This window comes from Colletotrichum aenigma, assembly GCF_013390185.1.
Source record: "Colletotrichum aenigma strain Cg56 chromosome Unknown KSG_Cg56_contig04, whole genome shotgun sequence".
Lineage (NCBI taxonomy): Eukaryota > Fungi > Ascomycota > Sordariomycetes > Glomerellales > Glomerellaceae > Colletotrichum > Colletotrichum aenigma.
In genome coordinates, this window is record NW_023500910.1 from 2,532,944 (window position 1) to 2,551,677 (window position 18,734).

General features: G+C 55.6%; 4 protein-coding genes across 4 annotated transcripts; 1 reads left to right on the forward strand and 3 right to left on the reverse strand.

Moving 5' to 3' along the window:
- Nucleotides 1–415: 415 nt before the first annotated feature.
- On the reverse strand, nt 416–1,823 carry aur1 (Inositol phosphorylceramide synthase catalytic subunit aur1; the record flags this gene model as incomplete). Its single annotated transcript, XM_037321802.1, has 2 exons — nt 416–1,361; nt 1,408–1,823. 2 exons carry the CDS (start codon nt 1,821–1,823, stop codon nt 416–418), a joined length of 1,362 nt encoding a protein of 453 aa, XP_037180498.1.
- Nucleotides 1,824–11,000: 9,177 nt separating this feature from the next.
- On the forward strand, nt 11,001–13,271 carry Neurolysin (the record flags this gene model as incomplete). Its single annotated transcript, XM_037321803.1, has 5 exons — nt 11,001–12,217; nt 12,299–12,426; nt 12,470–12,770; nt 12,821–13,009; nt 13,073–13,271. 5 exons carry the CDS (start codon nt 11,001–11,003, stop codon nt 13,269–13,271), a joined length of 2,034 nt encoding a protein of 677 aa, XP_037179836.1.
- Nucleotides 13,272–14,298: 1,027 nt separating this feature from the next.
- cmkB (Calcium/calmodulin-dependent protein kinase cmkB) lies at nt 14,299–15,597 on the reverse strand (the record flags this gene model as incomplete). The annotated part of the gene is made up of 2 exons (XM_037321804.1): nt 14,299–15,369; nt 15,424–15,597. 2 exons carry the CDS (start codon nt 15,595–15,597, stop codon nt 14,299–14,301), a joined length of 1,245 nt encoding a protein of 414 aa, XP_037179835.1.
- Nucleotides 15,598–17,314: 1,717 nt separating this feature from the next.
- Nucleotides 17,315–18,016, reverse strand: CGCA056_v006556 (uncharacterized protein; the record flags this gene model as incomplete). The annotated part of the gene is made up of 3 exons (XM_037321805.1): nt 17,315–17,399; nt 17,450–17,710; nt 17,784–18,016. 3 exons carry the CDS (start codon nt 18,014–18,016, stop codon nt 17,315–17,317), a joined length of 579 nt encoding a protein of 192 aa, XP_037178733.1.
- Nucleotides 18,017–18,734: the final 718 nt, after the last annotated feature.

An 18,734-nucleotide genomic window follows, 5' to 3' on the forward strand; every position in this document is an offset into this window, starting at 1 on the left:
CTACAGGTGGTATGCTCTCCTCTTGTCTTTCCTCCATCCGCATTACTTCGGGTCCGGCTCCCAACTGGCCGAACTCCTGATGGAACCTCCCTCGCGAGAGACCATCTCAACATTGAACACATTATATGTACGGGGGTCTATGTCTCCCGGTTTCCCCATTCCGTGTGCGCCCCAAATCGATTCCTTGGGTCTTCTTCTGCTGGTCGTGATGATGCGGCCGTTACCCTATCCAAGCCCGTCGAGATGCTTTTTGGTCTCCGGCTGTTCTGTCGTTTACAAAATACCACGATTGCGCCGTTGCTGTGCTGCTGATGCAAATGGTACAGGTAATTCAAAGTGGTATCCGTTTTGAATCGTAAAAGTGCTGATGAGAATAGAAAAGAAAAGTGTAAGAAAGGGTTGATCGAGTCCTGCGCTACCTGACAGCGATTTCCTTCAGCTGAGGAATCTCGTATCGGTCTGCGTTGGGCTTGATCTCGATGCTGAAAATGCTGCGGCCGGATTCTTCGGAAAGTGCGGGGCTCAGGCTGCCGCTGCCCCGACTTGAAGAGCTGTAACTCGAGGTGCTACCAACGGTCCACTCGTCGCTATCGGAGCTGGTACGGCGTTGGAGGTAGCCCATGTTGTACATGCGGCCATATTCCTCGTCCCAAATCTTGGTTTGCTCGCCAATCTCGACGTAGTCGTACTCCCAACGGTTCTTCTTGTCGGCCTGCTGCTGAGGCAGGAATCGGGACTTGGCGTAGTAAAAGATGCCGGCGGAGAGGAGGGATCCGCCAACCAGGTCGACGGCGTAGTGGTGGTTGAGGTACATGGTTGCCCACCAAATCCAGCCGACGTACAGGCAAAAGAGAGGGCGGAAGCGGGGGAAGCAGTAGCTCAGGAAGAGCGCCTCGATAACGGCGTCAGCGGCGTGCAGGGAGGGGAAGGCGCCGAAGGGCACGGGGGCGGTGCTGAAGCTCGTCGTGTACATGTCAATGCCCAGAATAGCGTCAATTCTGGCCAGACCGGCAGGGGAGCCAGACATGCCATACGCAGCGGGAGCCAGGCCGTGCTCGTTCTCGTACCACGGAGGAGTGCAGGGGAAGACGAGCTGGATTGTAACGCCGAGGACATTCAGCCAGCCGAAGCACTTGGCGAAGACGGGGAGGGTCTTGGGGGCGGCGAAAAAGAAGAGGAAGGCGGCGCAGACGAAGGGGGCACCGAAGTGGCCCAGGCCGTAAGGAATCCACGCGAGGATATCGAGAACGGGGTGGGTGTGGGCGGACAGGATGTTGGACAGGTTCGCGCCATAGAGGACGTTCTCGAGGGCGGGAAGGACGCGCACCCAGATGTGGGGACGGTATTTCGCATCAATGAAGCTATTCCAATTAGCTTCACCCTCGACAAATGCTTCCAGTAACTTACCGGCTACAAAAGAAATAAATGAGGTAGGCCCATATGCTCAATCCAGGAAAGAAGAACTGGCTGGTGAGAGGAACGGTGAGGAGAAGCAGACCACCAGCGACGGCGGCGGTCTTAATCAAGGGCGCTGAGGGCGTGATACAGAGGGAGAAGACGATGAGGGCGACGAGGATGATGTACTGCAAGTCGAGTAGTCTCCACTTGTGATTCCTCAACTTTGACAGGGTCTCGAGAGGGTTGAGGGACTTTTGCAGAGATACGACATCCTCGGGGCCGCTGGCGCGCTTCTTCTGATTCCTCTTTGCTCGGTTGGATCGGTATCGGTGCGGTATGGGGTTGAGTTTTGCGAAGTTGATGTTGCCGGTCCACAGGGACGGAAGAGTGGGCTTCCCTTGGAGGAAGCTGGCGAAGTCGCGCATGCTGGTTGCTCGTCGAAGGATGTCGGGAAGAAGTGAGAAGGCGAAGACGGTGTGGCGGGAGGAATTAGGTGACTGGGGACCCAAGAGGTGAAGAGGTCTCCCAGTTGTCTGTTCGTGGTTGTCCGACTAAAACCCAAACATCCAGTACGGTTTTTTTTCTTAGTGGGCGATGGTTCCTGTGTGGTTTCCCGCTACGTCATGTCCCAACCTAACAGATATCGACGTGTACGTATTTCCCAAATTCCTAATCCTCTATTCGTGGTGAAGAATGTCCGCCGAAGGGAGGGAGCTGTTGAGCCAACGGACGGGCAGAGGAAGGCAGGCGAGAGGATTTAGAGAGGGAGGGGAGGAAGAGGTTCAAAAGAGAATGAGACAGGCGACAAAGTTACTGTGAGTGTGGATGACTGAATTCATATGTACGATGAGGCAGCGGGAGGGACGGGCACGGCGGCAGGGTAAGGCAAAGTAGGTTAAGTGCAAGGCAAAGGACGGAATAGAGCAGACGAGACTTGGGGGACTTGGAGGACAGGGCAGGGTCAAGGAGGCCGGCCGAGCAGCGTACTCTACTCCCCGGGGGTGTGGGTGTTGAGAGAGCTGGGCGTCCAGAGTTGCGTCGAGGTACCAAGACACCAAGAGACGGCGGAGAGGTGACCAAGACAGACCAAGCCGGCCTACGGAAGCGGCGGGGACCGGGGTGCTTGTCAGAGGCCGAGAGCTTTTGGGTGTGACAGGGGTGGACAGGTACTTTGCGCGCGCATGTCGAATGTACCTTTTTGTGGGAGGTCACTGGTGCTCTTCCCCTACGCAGCTGACCAAACCCAGAGCCGGGCAGGGGGGGTGGTCCGCTACGGCGCGTGGAAGCGCTGGGACTGGCGGGACGCTGGCGGGATTGGGTGTCGGAATCGAATGAAGATGGAGCTATGATGCTGAGTTGATTCATTCGGGGGGACCCTGAACCTGCCTTTCTTGGCGGGTACATGGCGTCAAACCTTGGGTCGTACCCGTCCTTTTTTCTCTCTGCTTAGTGTGTTCAGTGTCCGTCTCTTTCTGCTGTGGCCCCCTCAGCGGTGCGGCTTGCAGTGCACCTCATGCTCCACGATCCATCTCCAACGGCCAGCGCTCAGCAGCCTATGATTCTCGTCTTTGTGAGGCTTTCTGCTGCTGCGAAGGATGGCAAGGCAGATGCCAAGTTCACCGCGCCTTGTCGCGCCTCGCCCTCGCCCTCGTCTCGTTTACCGTATTCAGGAACGCTGCGACAAGGTGTACGTTGCTTGATGCGTTGTTCCCCCCCCCCCCCCCCCAATAAAGCGCGCCGGCTTGCTGGATCTCACCGGCGATCTTTCGGGACTTCAGTCAGAGACGGACGGCATCATGACTGACTGAGTGGCTGCAGCATGGAGTCTCGTGTGTCTCTTGTCCGTGCCTGACAGCGACAGCTTGTGACTTTTGGGGGCCGGAGGTGCCTGCAACCACCTGCACCTCACCTGCGAAAAGGCGAAAAGTCGCACACGACACTCACATTGAGGTCAGAGAGGCAGGCCCAGGACGCTCGGATGCTGCGGGTCGGGTACAGGTACTTGGACAGGTTCTTGATCCAAAAGGCGGGGCTAGAAGGTACGGATACTTGCTTAGTGAATCACGGACGCACGGGCTCATTGGAAAGAAACAGCAGCCAGAGGGCAGGGATGCTCAAAGCACTGATCGGAAGGCGCGTATCCACCCCGTCAACCCGTCCCTCCCCTTCAGTGTTCCTCTGGTCTGCGGCCTGCCCAACCCAACCTGCCTTACGTGATGATGCGACTTTGCAGGACGCCACGGCCAGGACCGACGAGTCCGCCCCGGTCAAAGGAATCTTGGTGACGCCGGGACGGAGTCATGATCCATTTTTTTCCCAGAGATTTTTTTTTTTTCCTCACTGTCTCTCTCCCGACCAATATCCCACGGCGTATCGCGTGTTGTATTGTCGCGCACAACCTTTTACGCTACGGAACATCTCCGTTGTGGATCGCATCAGTTGATCTAGAAGCTGCAGATGCTTCCTAGCAGACGACGTTGAAATTGCGCTTTTTGCTTGTTTGCACTTGTTTTACCCGCATCGATGGGTTCGTCTTTTGTCTGTCTTTTCTTTCACTAACCGTCGCAGAATCTAACAGGGCGACCAGCTTCGTCTCGTCCGTCGCCAAACCCGCAAAGTCCACCCCCGGCCCCAATCCATCCATCGGTCACCATCGGCCATCGGAGTTTGCAGTGCACCTAAATTTCGCCCACACGACACACAGGATGGCTGTCGCGTGCTGATGATGATGGCCGGTCTGGTCTGGTCTACAGGGCTGACCACAGACACCCAATTGACCCAGACCCCCTGTTCCCAACAATCTTGTTTGACATCCCCGGTCAATACGTCGCACTCTCAGCAACTGAAGAAGAAAGAAATCACACTGACGTCTCTTCCTTCGCGGCCCCTGAAATAAAATCATTTCGGTGAAACAGCTGCCACTGACCCGATTCTAAGATTATCGTCGTCCTTAACTCGTCAGCCTCTGTCGCCCCCCGTCCCGTCGCTGCTGCAGTACCGAACAAACAACCTGGACAATACTCTGCGCTGCGGACTGGATTGCGGACTGCGGATTACGCTGCGTCAACCGCGAGGCTGGCTGTCCACCTGCCGGCGCCGGTACGACGACGGGTCGACGGAAGCGGGTGATCATGGAAACATTCGGGAATTAGGCCTGGTGTGGACGCGAATCTCGCTTTCGGGCCCCAATCGAATCGCTGCCCTCGCGGAGTCATTGGGTCAACTCAGCAGCGCCATCGTGGAGTCAGTCACAAGAAAGAATTGTACGATGCGCCCTTGGGTGGCCTGACGAGAGGCGTTACAGAGCGTCGCTGTCAAAATGGGGCTTGAAGTCAGTGGCTTGCAATGGCTTCAAGCCCAACCACCCTAGAAGCACACTTTCAAGCCAGAGCCAGCGCCAACGCCAGCGTGAAAGCCAGTGCTGCAGTGCCGGTACACTTATCTAATCGATCGTCCGCCGTCACCGGCACCGAGGCTCAAGTGCGGACGGCTCCTGGACTCCGGTCCGACCGACAGTCAGCACGGCTTGAAAGGGGGGGCCAGAAAAACACTCTTTTGTTGTTGCTAGCCCCTTTCACGCGGCTTGCCGGCATCATCGAGGCTCTGTGAGGTGGCATCACCCTTGATGATTCAACAAGCGCGACAGAGAATGCCATCTCAACTACAGGTCATGATGCAATAACGTCTGTCAAGTCTATCAACAACAACAAGCGCCACAGCCTCTCTTTACCGCCTTGCGTGTTGCAGTTTGCAGCGGTCAGCCGGCGGGACCCCCAGACTCTCCTGCAATGCGGTACGTGTATTCGTGCAAAGATGGATTAGAGGGAGCCAACTGGCAGTCGAACTGGATACGCCGTATGCGAAATGATTGGGACTGCGGTGACGACGACTCTTTGTCTTAGCGCCCACCAGGGGACAGACCAGTCGCAGCCCGCCGCAAGTGTCCGCGTGTTCGCCCACCAAAATACTCGTTAGCCGGCGAATGCGAGCAAAAGCGAGGCAAGCCACTGGCCGCTGGCGATTTAGTTGCCCACTGCAGCCAGCTCGCTCCAGCTGTGTTCCCGTAGCTGGGTGACTGCTGCAGGGCCCTAAACTCGGATCGCTCGGCGTCTGAAGTACCGGTACCTCGACCACCTCGGGCGAGCCCTTCCAGCCCCACTACGAGCTGCCGGTTGACTTCATCTTCTTTTTTTTCGCGTCTCCACCCACTTGGCGGACGATGTTCCTGGACCATCGACCCAATCCATCCATCGCATGTTTGGTTCCCCACTGTCGTCATAAATTTTCCACCTAATTTTCAGGCCTTTTTTTTTTTTTTCTTCTTTCTTCCTGGCCCGCTTGTCCGCTTACGGAGGAAAAAATTGTTTTTTCGCTTAATCCCGGGGTCCAGTTGTTTCCCGCGCGACCGCCCTCCGCCCAACTACGAACGTCTGGACGCCGCTGTCCGCTCTTGTCGGTGTCGGCCAAGAAGCCTGCTCCGTTTTACCGTTGGCCGACTCTACGCCCATCTCCCGCCGGGCCACAAGCTCAATCTCGCTTTGTGCGTATACGCGAGGTGCAGATACGCGGATACGCAGTTATACGCTCGTCACCACCCAATAAGGTGCGATATTCTCGACCGTGGTGGTCTCAAAGCCGACCGACAGACGAGACGGGTACACAGACGACACGGTCGTCAATTGATGGGACGATAGGCACCATCACGTTGACGGTTGATGGGAATGCGGCCGGTGCACTGCACATGCAACAACGAGGGTTGGCTGCAGCGAAACACTCTGCGCCTGAGGTCCTGCGGCCACGGCAGAAGGGCAGCAGCATCTAGACTAAATTGAGAAAACCCCTCCAACGTCTTCATCGCCAATGTTACCCCTTCATACCGCGACAGAATCAGATTCCAAAACTCTCGTGATATCGCATCCTTCTCGCATCACTTTTCGCATCCCGCGCCAATCCCCCAAACGGTCCCTGCTTAGGGGTCGTCTCTCCCCCGCTAACTTGCATGCCCGCCAATCGAAAAGACGCCGTTGCACTCAGTACATCCGCGGTGCCGCTCGCTGCAAGATGCGAATCGTCGAGCTTGGGCCGCGCCTAGCCCGACTCGGTGCGCGGAGAACATCAGATAAGCATTGTGGTTGCGATGGTTACCATCTCGGTCATGCGTGCGACAGATACATTCGCTCGGCGGAGTTGAGGATTGATTACCTATACTACCTGCTTACACAGCAAGTCAGACGACCGGCGGGCGGATGCAGCAGCGCTCGCAGAAGCAACGCCGTGTGATTTGTGAGCAGACAGTCGAGCGGTATCGCGGACTTTGACCATGCCGAGCCCGACGACTTGCTGCGCGCCACATGGACCGAAAGGACGCTCTCCCTGGCCTTCTGGTCTTGGCATTGCTGCAAGCCACACAAATTAGGGATTTCCTCTCGACACCTCTTCGCCGCGCGCGCCATTGGTAGTCGCCGGCTAGCAGCCACTCACGACCCGCCAACGTCCGACACATGGGCTGTTGTTCCCTGCCGCAAGTCTGGAAAGAGTCACCATCATGGATCACCCATCGACAGGACGGCGACCATTGAACAAGACGAAATACCCGTTGAGAGCTTCGGCAGGCATGACATTTTTAAAGTCTTCACTCGCAGCGAAGATCAACGAAGCGTCTTGACTAGAGACATCGACATCGTCAATGTCCGTGGTCGCCGATAGACAGGACAGGCGACCACCCGCCTGTTGCAATCGTTGCCATCATCACCATTCTTGCGATTGATCGAGAGCTCATTCGCACTAACCAACAGCTCACCTCCAATACACTCACATGGCCTGCAGGCCCTGCCCGTCACCGTATCATCTTGTCTCACCGCTCAACCCAAATACAGCAGTTGTCTGTGCAGATCCAACTGAGAAAGGCCGGTAGTACTCATCGTCGTTGCGAAGGTCCAGCGCACTTGGCGGGCTTGGCAGTTTGACACCGTTTCCCTGCACATTACAGAATACACACACCGAACATGGCAGCCAGTCACGCTCGCGCGTACTCGCGTAACGTGAAGGTGACAGGGGCCTCGGCGGAAGTGTTTGCAGCAACCTCAGCCAGTGTCGTGCGTCGGGTGTGCGTTGGTCCCCGCTGATCTGAGCCAACGTGCCAACCCGGCAGCACACGCACGAGATGGAAGACTGATTGAGCACTCGAGAAATCTCCCCCCCTGTGGTATCGCACTTCAGCATCCACTTCGCCCAGAGCGTTTGCGGTTGCAATCGAGATTGTGAGCCTGCAAAACTAAGATTTGATGGAACGAGTCCGACATGCCTTGTTGAGCGGACATTTTCCACTCCCTCTCCTCCCGAAGTGCCCCATTTTCCACCTCGGAACCTTGGGAGCGGGACCTGGGTTGGCGAAGCTCCCCGAAATGAGCCTCTCCTTTTTGCTGGAATCCTTCCAATTTTTTTTCACCGGGCCCTCGGGTCCGCCATCGACTGGAGCCTCCCCCTCGGCTGCGAGCTTGGGCAGCCCTGTCTTGGATAATGGATCAACAAAAAAGAGTGTGAAAACACGCGCAGCCGCCGTCGCGCACAACCTCCGAGTGATCCGGGTGCCAAGACCCGCCAGCAACACCGTGATACCGCAGCCGCTATAGGTATCCCGTAGGTACCCTGGTTGGTCTGCCCACGAGAGAGATTCAGTCCCTCGCGGTCGGTGAGAATAAGCTTACACTCACGAGTCGCCATCTCAGCCCAGTGATTTGCGACCCTCCTGCCGTCTCTCATGGCCCGGCTATTCGCTGCTGTCGTCTCACATCATCCATGCGTCTCGCACGTTCCCATGGCGAGCCCATCCGGCCAACCAAGCGGGAGACATTCTCATGCAAAACACAATTTGCTATGCTCACGGTCCTTTGCCTTTGATTGTGGCATGAACCAGACAGCGACGTGGCTCCTGTGGCCGAACTGCCGCCCAGGGTGTCTCTTTCCCAAGCGGCTCTTATTGGTTTCCATGCGCATGAAGCTGTGACAACCCTTCCTGGCCGTTTGGGTTGTCTACCGCAGTAGTGTCTGCCTCGCGACTGGCATGTGCCTGCCGTGCGCACGAGAGACAATTGCCAGGATGGGAGGGGGCACGATGGTTCACCGCACAACAGGATCAGCCCCGTTCCAGAGCGTGGTTCGACGGGCCTCAACACCAGAGATGGGACTCGTCCGAGGTTGCGCGAATACCTTATTTCCGACTCAGCCGCCTGTTCGTCCCCCTGAGTCGGTACTTCCTACCACACCCCCACCCGGGCCCGTGCCGGCATTCGGCGTTAGACGGAGCCGACTTGCTGTAGTAATCACGGGCTAGTCTCGCGGAAAGACCGGCCGAACAAAGGAGGCCTAGATCCTCGGTGGCCTGCCACGGCACCGAGATTCCACCGCTAAGCAATTTCCGTCATGCCTTCGGCGCCCCAATGGAGTTTTGCTCACTGTCGTTCTCGACGTCAAGAAGGTTCATAGACGGCATTCATCAGTCTTGGCAGCCAAAGCAGCATGGCCTTTCCATGTTTCCACCTGCCCCCCTCCTCGACCTCTCTACATTGGACAAAAATGTTTCAAGTCACCCGAACGGGAGCATCCGGTCGGGCACGTTCTGTCCTCATTGGAAGGGGACCTGAGCTGAACACCCGCCGATCACTTCTGGCTGTGGACATGCCTCGTGGGAGATCCTTGGTGAAGGGGGCGCGCACGCATGATGACTCTGCAGCAGAAAGTATGTTTTGCCCGTGCTGTCATACCTGTCTTGGCGGGAGGTTTAATCCTCTGGCCAGGGCCCAGATATGGTTTACTCAACGTCTGGAAGTTCAGAGCAACTTTTTTTAATTTCTTGTTCTGCTGTTTTATTTGTACATTTGCCTTTGCTCTGTGATATTCTGGAGACAGGCGAGAAAGTTCATCCACGTTGGAATGGTGTGAAAGACGGCCACACTTTCCATCTTCTTATATATTGCCCCCGTTAGGAAATATGGCACGGTCTCTGTGGAATGATGGGCGATTTAAGCTATTAGAGCTCTGGGGAAAAGCGTAAGGCTCCATGCTCTGCGTGCTTAAGCAGTTTTCTGGGGAACGGGCTCTACTTTGAGTCTAAAAAGAAGGAAGCTTGGCCATTCAGCAGGCCCGCTTGGCTACTTGGACTCCTTGGCGCCAATGCTGTAGTTGAGATGAAGAACGTCTACCCGCCGTACCCGCCTGGCGTGAGGCTGTTCGCATGACAGTAGTCTCCTTCTGGGGGAGGCAAATCCACTGGTGGTTGGCGGGTTCGATCACGCGGGGGTGGGAAGCTGTGACCATGTGGCCAGATGGCATGAACTGCTATGATGTTTCTAGCAGTCGGCGATAGAAGCTTGAGGGAGCTCTGCGTGCTGTACGGCCCTTGTTGTTGGTCGGGGAGGGTGTCCGGGGAGTCTTCTCCGTGGGTGGAAGAGGGGGGCGAATGGCGAATGGCGATTTTGGAGATGGAATTCCGAGGAATTGGGTATCCTATCTGGGGAGAGATGAGCTTAGCTGAGCTGATTTCCTTCTTCGGTCATTGGGGGAATAGCTTGCCCAGGGAGGCGACTTGGTTTGCCAAGACCGTCTTCGTGCTGCCGAGCAATGCTTATGCAATCTTGCTCGTCTCTGAAGCTGTCTGAGGTTTTTGAAGCCTTCGTGAGTCTTTTGTCCTGGTAGGACTCCTTCGATAGCCGTCCTGAGACTGCATTGTGGTAGAAGAGATGACCTGAGGCAAAACTTGATCCGGGGTCGCAGGGGTGAACTGAAGACGGGAGGCGATGTGAAGCTGAAGCTGAAGCTGGCATTGAGGCGAGATCTATCCCGCCACGGACACTGACCATATTACCCAAAGCAGATGTTCCCAATCACGAGAGTCTTCCCTTTGCCGTCTCGCACAGATGGCCAGATCTTCAAATGGCCATTCCGAGCCATCAGAAACTCCCCAAACGGCATCTCGAAATACCGCATAATCTTCACGCCACGTCCGTGTCGTCTCTGGCACAAGCTTTCAAACATTTCTGAACGTTGCAAGAGCCAAATCCCACATAAGCTTAAGCCTCTGAGCGGTCCAACGAGCCTCAGTGTATCACTAATTCAGAAACATACACTCAGGACCTGCGTCGCATTTGCCGAATCAGGATTTAGGAAGTGGTAGTACGGTATGGCGCTGCAGGTCTCACGCGCGCGTGACCGGTCGGGGGACCCAATCATCGGGGCCGCGGTGAAGACGAATGTCTCCGGAGCGGTGGTGGTGTTACGTCGCCGGGACGCGGGTCTGCGGCGCGGATGCGGGCCGGGGGACGTTTGTGAGACCGCGTGATGAGGCTTTTTCTCCCGAGCGGTAGATTGTCCAGGGGATGGTTAATCAGGTGGTGACAATCTATCTTTTGGATCAGGTACGCTGCGGTCGACCTGCCTGATGAAGTTAGGATGTTGATTGAGGCTGTTGAGAGGTGTCTTGGTTGTTGCTTGGGATTGATACAAATGTATTTCAATAGTCATGGTCAATGAACTGTTTTGAGCTGCTCTTGTTCAATTGAACTCCTTGATTTTGAGACGAATATCGCGAACGGCAAAAACGCAAAATGGCTCGCAAATCACCCCAGCCACTTCAGCCAATACTCTCGGCGAACGAGATTGTCCCCTTGATCAAACGGTTCATCGCAGAGCATTCCTCTATCCGCGACACCCTCGTAAAGACTATCTCGCCCTCTAAAGCGTGCTACCAGACCGTCATTGCGCCAATTCAAGCCGTCGACGATGCAATCCAGGGGGAGGCGGGTGTTTACGCCATGCTGCGCTACTCGGGCCCCGACGAGCTCACCCGTCAAGCAGTTCAAGAGGCGCAGGAGCTCTGGTCGGCAGCTGGCGGAGAGAACCTCAAGCGAAAGGACGTATACGAGCTTATCCAGGCCGTCAAAGACAAGAATGAAGATCTGGGGTACGAGGAGCGAAAGATTTTAGAAGATATGTGGTCGCAGTTTCGGCGCGCCGGCCATGGGGCGCTTGATGAAGAGCAGATCAAGATGTATCTCAGCCGACGGGAGAGAATTGAAGAGCTGAAGAGGGATTTTCAGAACAATTTGAGTGGGAAGGGGACGGGTTTGTGGTTTGAGAAAGATGAGTTGGAGGGTGTTTCGGCACAGGAGATGGCGAGGTGGAAGGAAGAAGACGGGAAGATGTTTGTGCCATTGGAAAGGGGGGATAATGAAGCTGTCCAGCGATACGCTAATAACCCTGAGACGAGGAAGAGGATGTTTGCTGCATACGACGTCAGGCTGGTTGAGAATGTCCCCCTTTACAAGGAAATGATCATTCTCAGGGATGAGAACGCGAGAATGTTGGGGTACAAGAACCACGCAGACTTTCGAATTCGGGAGAGAACCGCGCCGTCAACAGAGTGGGTTGACGAGTTTCTGAATAAGTTGATCAAGGATTTGTTGCCGAAAGGGAAGGGGGAGATTGAAAGGCTTGAAGCAAAGAAGAGATCCCATCTCGCCGTGGAGGAGGCGGAGATTCTACCTTGGGATTACCAGTACTACACTCAACTGCTTGAGGAAGAAGCCAACGTCGAGCACGAGTTGATATCGGAGTATTTTCCCCTGCAGCACACCCTGTCGTCGATGCTGGGACTGTTCAACCAGTTCCTCGGACTGGAGTTCGTGCCTGTGCCGGAAGAGGACTTAGAAGGGAAGCTTTGGGCTGAGAACATCCAAGTCTGGAGCGTTTGGGAGGGAAGAGGGGAGAGAAAGGACGAGTTTGTGGGATATCTTTATGCTGATATTATTTGGAGGGAGGGCAAGTATCGCGGGAACTGCAACGTCAATTTGCAATGTGTAAGATACTTCGAGATCACATCAAGACGGATGCTAACAAGCTACAGAGCTACGTTAAAGAAGACGGAACCAGGGTGTATCCTGCCACGATCCTCATGTGCGCCTTCCAACCACCATCAGCAGCGTCTTGCGCCCTCCTCAAACACCGACAAGTTGTCACACTCTTTCACGGCACGTACCCATTTACCACCCCATGAACGCTTTCTGACATCAAACAGAACTGGGCCATGCCCTCCACGATCTGATCTGCCGAACCAAGTACACCCGCTTCCACGGCACCCGCGTGAAGCCCGACTTTGGCGAGGCCCCCAGCACCATGCTCGAGAACTGGTGCTGGATGCCAGATGAGCTGGTCAAGATGAGCCGGCACTACACCCACATGGACCCTGCCTATGCAGCCAAGTGGAAGGAGGACCACGATGACGCCGAGCTGCCGCCTGAGAAGATTAACGAGAAGCTTGTGGAGCGATTAGTCGAGAGCCGGAGCTTGAATCGTGCGCTGTGGTTTTTGAGGCAGATGTGAGTTGTGAAATCTGAAATTCGTGAGTGTAGGGGACTAATGATAGCAGCCTATTTGCCAAGTTCGACTTGGACGTCAACAACCAGAAGTCTACCGACGCAGTGAGGGAGTTGGATGAGGTCAAGCTTTACAACGAGCTCAAGGAGACTCTCACCCTGACCAAGACCCCCGAAAATAAAAGTGTTGGATACGTTCAGTCGAACCATCTCATCACCCTCTACGACGCGGGGTACTTCTCGTATCTCAGGCAAGTCACCCCTGACACGCCCCCAAGCAGCCGCAGCTGACGATGCTTCTACAGCGCCCACGCCTTCGCGGCAGACTTCTTCGAGTCCAACTTTGCCAAGGACCCGCGGGATCCCGAGGCCTGGGACCGCTACCGTCATGGGATCTTAGAGCATGGGGCAAGCAAACAGGAGATGGAATACATGACCGAGTTCCTTGGTCGTGAGCCTGGGCCGGGTGCGCTTCTTAGGAGTCTTGGGCTGTCGACGTCCTGAAAATCTTGCCGGAAGGATGAGTGTGGCAATTTCTTGCGTCCTTGACGAATGAGACGACATAAAAAGTGCTATTGTACTGTCATATCGCGATTATCGTCAGAAAACTGACTGCTTGTGTGAATCTTGTGTCATATCCAGAGGGGCAACACCGAGTGAGCAGACGTATGGAGACTAAGTTTCCCTTCGACTCAGTCAATAGAGTCCTGTCTAAGGGAGTAGATGTATGTATTGTGATGTGCCAACCCAAGCGTACTCAACCTCGACACATGGATCGGAATCCAGAAGAGGGGACTAACGAGCCACAGCATACATCACTATTGACTTGACTCTTCTTCTCGACAGCTAGCATGCTGAAGTTTTCGGTTTCTATGTAAACGTATTCTAAAGGTCCTCTTTCGCCTAGCTTGCCGCCACGCCGCAGTTGTCGTCTCGTGGTCTGGGGAAGGAGCATGAACGCATCCTTACGCATCCAGGGCAAGCAGAAAAGCATCTCGCTGAGTTACAATGACCGTTACAGCACATCCAACTACACAATCACAGTGCGAGTCAGACAAGACCGAGTTTTGCATTCTTCATGTCATTATAGGGCTTTCCATCCGAGTCCTGTTGTTGATATATGCTATAGGAATCCGCCCAAACATCAAAAACGAAAAGAAATTGGGGTGCCGCGAGACGCCCACCTCTCGTCCAACGACGGAGCCAGTCCGCGGACATCAACCCGAGGTATCTTGTTTTCCTTCTCTTTTCTCAACCCGCCCCATCAGGCTCTCTGGGCATGGGGCCCTGCCCAGAGAGCATCGTGAAATCGAAGGGCCGAACTCGGGGCCGAACTCGGGGCCATTCCATCTTCGCGTGGCCGCCGTGCGCGGGCGCCTCGCATGTGCATGAAAGTCCGCCACGTATTCCCTATGCCGAGGTGAAGTCTTGGGCGGGTATCGAGAACTGGATACTCCCACTGAGAGCGGCCCATTTTGGCGTCCTCATCAGAGGCAATGGCTTTCACATGTAGTCCTACACCGCCTCGAGACTATCGCCGCAGTGCCGGACCGCTCCACAATCCCTTGCTTGTCTCAACGACCTTATTCTGCTCACTGCCTGGACGCAGACTTGCGGGCACGCTGGTCGGTGTCGGTCCCGCATCTGTCATGACAACGTCGTTCTGGTTGTCCGCCTCGGGCTGGGTGCCGTAGCCTGAATCCTTGTGATTTGTATTGCCCATGCTGATGGCACTGTCGTCCTTCTTCGCGTTCGGTGGGGACTTTAGCCCACGATCGGGCTCGCGGGATTTGGCGCCATCCATAAGGTTCTGTTGGCCCTCGCGCAGCTTGTTGATTGCGCGAACCGTGTCAATGGCAGCATGCAATGTCCGGCGGGCGTTGAAGTTCTTCTTGACGGTGGGCAGCAGGTTCTGGCCCTCGCCCTCGCCGTTGAGGTAGCCCGCAACGAAGGGGTGCTGCAGAGCCTCGTGCGCCGTCATGCGCTTCTTCGGGTCGATGGTCAGACACTTGCGGATGAAGTCCTTGGCGTGCTCGGATACGCCGCGCCAGTAGTCGAAGGGTGTGAAGCTGTAGTCGGCGTTCAGGATGGCTTGCATTTCCTCGAAATCGCTGTCGCGGTCGAAGGGGGTGTATCCGCAGAGGAGGAAGTATGTGATGACGCCGAGGGCCCAGACGTCTACAGGCTTGCCGTGGCCAATCTTCTTGAAGATCTCGGGGGCCATGTAGCCAGGAGTACCGCACGTCGTCGTCAACACGTGGAACTGCTCCTCATCCATAATACGACTCAGTCCAAAGTCGGCAATCAAGAGGTCGGCGTTATCTTCTGGCGTGCGGAAAAGCAGATTCTCGGGCTTCAAGTCTCGGTGGACGATACCGTGGTCGTGGAGGTAAGCAACGGCGGAGAGGGTGGCGCGGATGAGGTCTGCGGCGTCGGACTCGTAGTAAGAGCCTTTTCGGCAAATACGGTCGAACAGCTCACCGCCGAGGGCCAGATCGGTGACAAGGTAGAGGTTGTTCATCGTCTCGAAGTAGTCGACGAGGGTAAGGATGTTTTGGTGGCCCATGGAGACCTTTTTCAGGACTGCAATCTCGTTGCGGACCTGCAGAGCATGTTAGTCGGGTCGGACGCCTCAGAGTACAGCGAATCGGCGAACCATGTGTTCTCTGCCGGCCATCAATCGCTTGTTGATGACTTTGGCGGCATAGTAGCGACCGGTGTCGATGTGGACGCACTCCTTGACGACGGAATACGAGCCTGCACCGAGCGTCTTGCCGACCTTGTACCTGCAGGGCTGGACCTGAGGCTTGTCAGAGCCGTTCGTAGCCATTGTCGCGATTGTCTGTAGGGTATCGAGACGCAAGGTGAGGCCGCGAGGAAGCCCTGCGGTCGAGGGCTATCGGGGATGTGGTGGGTTGAAAGGTCGGTCGGGGGTCGCGAGATCAAATTGTTGGCGGGGTAAGCGCGGTCGGTGTTGGGGTCGCCTCAACTGCAGCTAGCGGTAGTTCGGTCTTTGGGTCGTCGGTCGGTCCTTTGTTTACGGGGAGCTGCAATGCTGGGGCAGGCTTTGAGCTTTCGCTTCGAGGTTGTGCTTCAAAGGCCGAGGTCGTGGTTTGTTGGAGGTTGCAGGAAGCAAACAGCTGCTGACGGGTCGGGCAAGGCGAGAAGTTGTGTGCTCGTTCTGCTTGGGCAGTTGGGCTGATGATCGACGGTCCCCGGCAGCGGCACTGCAGTGTTTGACTTCCCCTTCAGAGGGTCTCGCGGGGCTAATTTGAGCCAGGGATAATTGCGACCAGAGATAGATGAAGGGGGTAATGCGCTGTCACTATGACGCTATGTTGCAGATCAATCCGATGAGGTCTTCGAGCACGCGATACGCAGCAGATGCAGACTCGATGGACGGAAAGCAGCAGCAAACGATGGCGAGAGTGGGAAGAAAAGGCACAGCAAAAGAAGAGGAGGATTCGAGCTGAATTAGACGGTACGGGAAACAAACGAACGAGTGGATTCGTGTGTAGCACTAAAAAAATCCCGTGGGACTAAGGTAAGGAGCTTAGCGGTGCCAGCTGGAGACATAAGGGACTCGGGGTCCCGCAGCTAGCCCCGGAGGGTGAGACAGGTCGCTGGTTTGTCCCCAGCTGGATGCCGTTTTGGCCACTACCTTGGGGATTATCATCTCCCGACTTTCCCCCGCCAGACCTGACATGTGCCTTTATCATACCGTCCTCCTTTCGCTCGCGTTATTCTCCTCGAGCCAACACAGCCAGAGACGCGTCCACGATGGAGGTTGAGCGGTGACAGCCGCTTGAGGGTGGACGCGGCCCGGGCCCAGCCAGGAGTCCCAGGTCACAGCGAAATATGGCACCCGACAACACTCCCGGCGCGAGCACGGGGGTCCCCACCACTGCTGCTACTGGCCCGGCATGGGTTTTGAAGCAGCCCCCAAGAACCTCCTTGTCTGTTCTCTGCCGTCTTTCAGCCGCAGGCCCATCATTTCTGCCATAAGCAAGAACATTTTTATCTCTTTTGGCCGATATGAATGGCACGATGGTTGACGACTCTATCTTTGAACGCAGACGCTGAAGGATTCTCGGCATTCTCAGCTATCGGAGACATGGCCGTGCTTTCTACATTTACCTGGTACACACATCTTACAACTTCGTCGAGCCCCCTGTCGCATTACGCGATGGAGTTCACCTATTTGCATCAGTCAGTTCCCCAGCCCAATAGCATCAACTCATTTCCCGTGAGCCCACGGCGCAGTCCGTCTCCCTAAACATCGGAACCACGAACCAGACTCGCAGACGGCAATCCCGATTCTGTACTCCCCAAGACCTGAGTCAAAAGTTCAGGGTCCAAGCCTGACACCTCTTGCTTGCCGCCTGGCTGGCCCTTAGCTTAGCTAGGCCTGACCCCACCCGCGACGATGGGATGTTTGCGTGTCTCAGCCAACCATCGCAAGGCGAGCTGAAAGTTTGGGCACGTGTCGTGACTCAGGGCGGCTGTCCTTCCAAATTCCCTAGTGGCTAGAGCCGCATGGTGGTACTTTAATCGAAAGACGCCCGACGGTTCTGTTTCTTTGAGCTCAGGTGCTTCTTTTGCTTCAGCCGTCCTTCGTTGAAAGATTTGGCTCTGCGGGGATGTCAGCAGTTGATGCGGTGAAACGTGACATGTCAGCCCACATTTCTGCATGTTTCTTCTTCTTTTCATTGCTCGTCTCTCCTGGCACTGTTTCGCGGTATATCCTTTGTACCTCGTCGATGAGCTTTTGCTGGTTCTCATCCGAGTTGGCGGTCCTTTGACGATGCTCCTGAGCCTGGAACGTCAAGGAGTCCGACCTTGCCGTGTAGTACTTGGACTCTCTGATGCCCTGATGCAGCAGTTTCGGCAGCATTGGGAGGAGGTTCTTGACGGGCCAAGCAGTGATTGCTTTGCTCTCAGTTCTGGTCGGCGTTAGTAAATGGCCCATGCCTTGTCATCAAGCCCAGCAACCCATGCACGCGTGAATAAACCTACTTGTTGACATGTTGCCCTCCAGGACCGCTTGAACGCGCGTAACTTGTTTGGCCTTGTGGTAGTTGGCTTCCGTCAAACGTCTTGTGCCATGATCTCGCCTGCTTTAGTTCTTCCGGGTCGAAAGAGTCTTCGAAGGCCTGAAACCTTGCCCAACGGATGGCATGTATGGGCTGGAAAAGAGGTCTGAAGACTGAGGGCCGTGTGGACTGGATGAGGCTGGCTATTGTCGTCATGATGTTTGCAAAGTCGAAGTTTTCACAGACACCAAGGGCTAATTGGGCAAGCAGGCCGCTTCTATCCAATATGCTGTGTATGGCAGTGAAGAGCCGGTTGACCAATCACAGGCAAACAGAAGTGCCAAGAAGAGTGATGAATGCCGTCCTGCTGGTTTTCATTGACAATCATGCAATGTTGGTGGAGCTTGGTGATGAGCGAGAGCTGAGCCGTGCGTTTCGTCATCTTGCACCGTACCACACACGGCCTCTCGTTCGGGAATAGTGGCATCCGCCTACCACATACAGTTAGCGCCGTTTGTGGTTCTGAACCATTTTCCCGAGGTGACATTGGTCGACTCTGCAGCGACAGATCGGCCAGGCCAGGCCAGGCCCAACCCAAGGGCAAGCAGGCACAAGCACAAGCAGCCTTGTGGTTGCACTTGCAGTGGCAGACGGGAGCGACCTGGTGCGCGGGAAACGGGAAAGAGCTTGGGCTGCCTGCCTGCCTCCGCTCCGCTGCCTGCCACCCACCTTACCTTGCTCTGCACCTATCACTAGTAGGCAGCCCAGCCCAGCCCACCTACCGACTTCTTCAGATTTTTTTCCCACGCGGCCTCGTACCTTAATTCTGCTTAACCTTTTTTCCCACCACCGCAACACCCGTTGGCTCTTTCTCCAAGCTACATACAACCTGCGGCTACCTCTTTCCGAACCTCTCGGTGCCCACGGTTCTCAA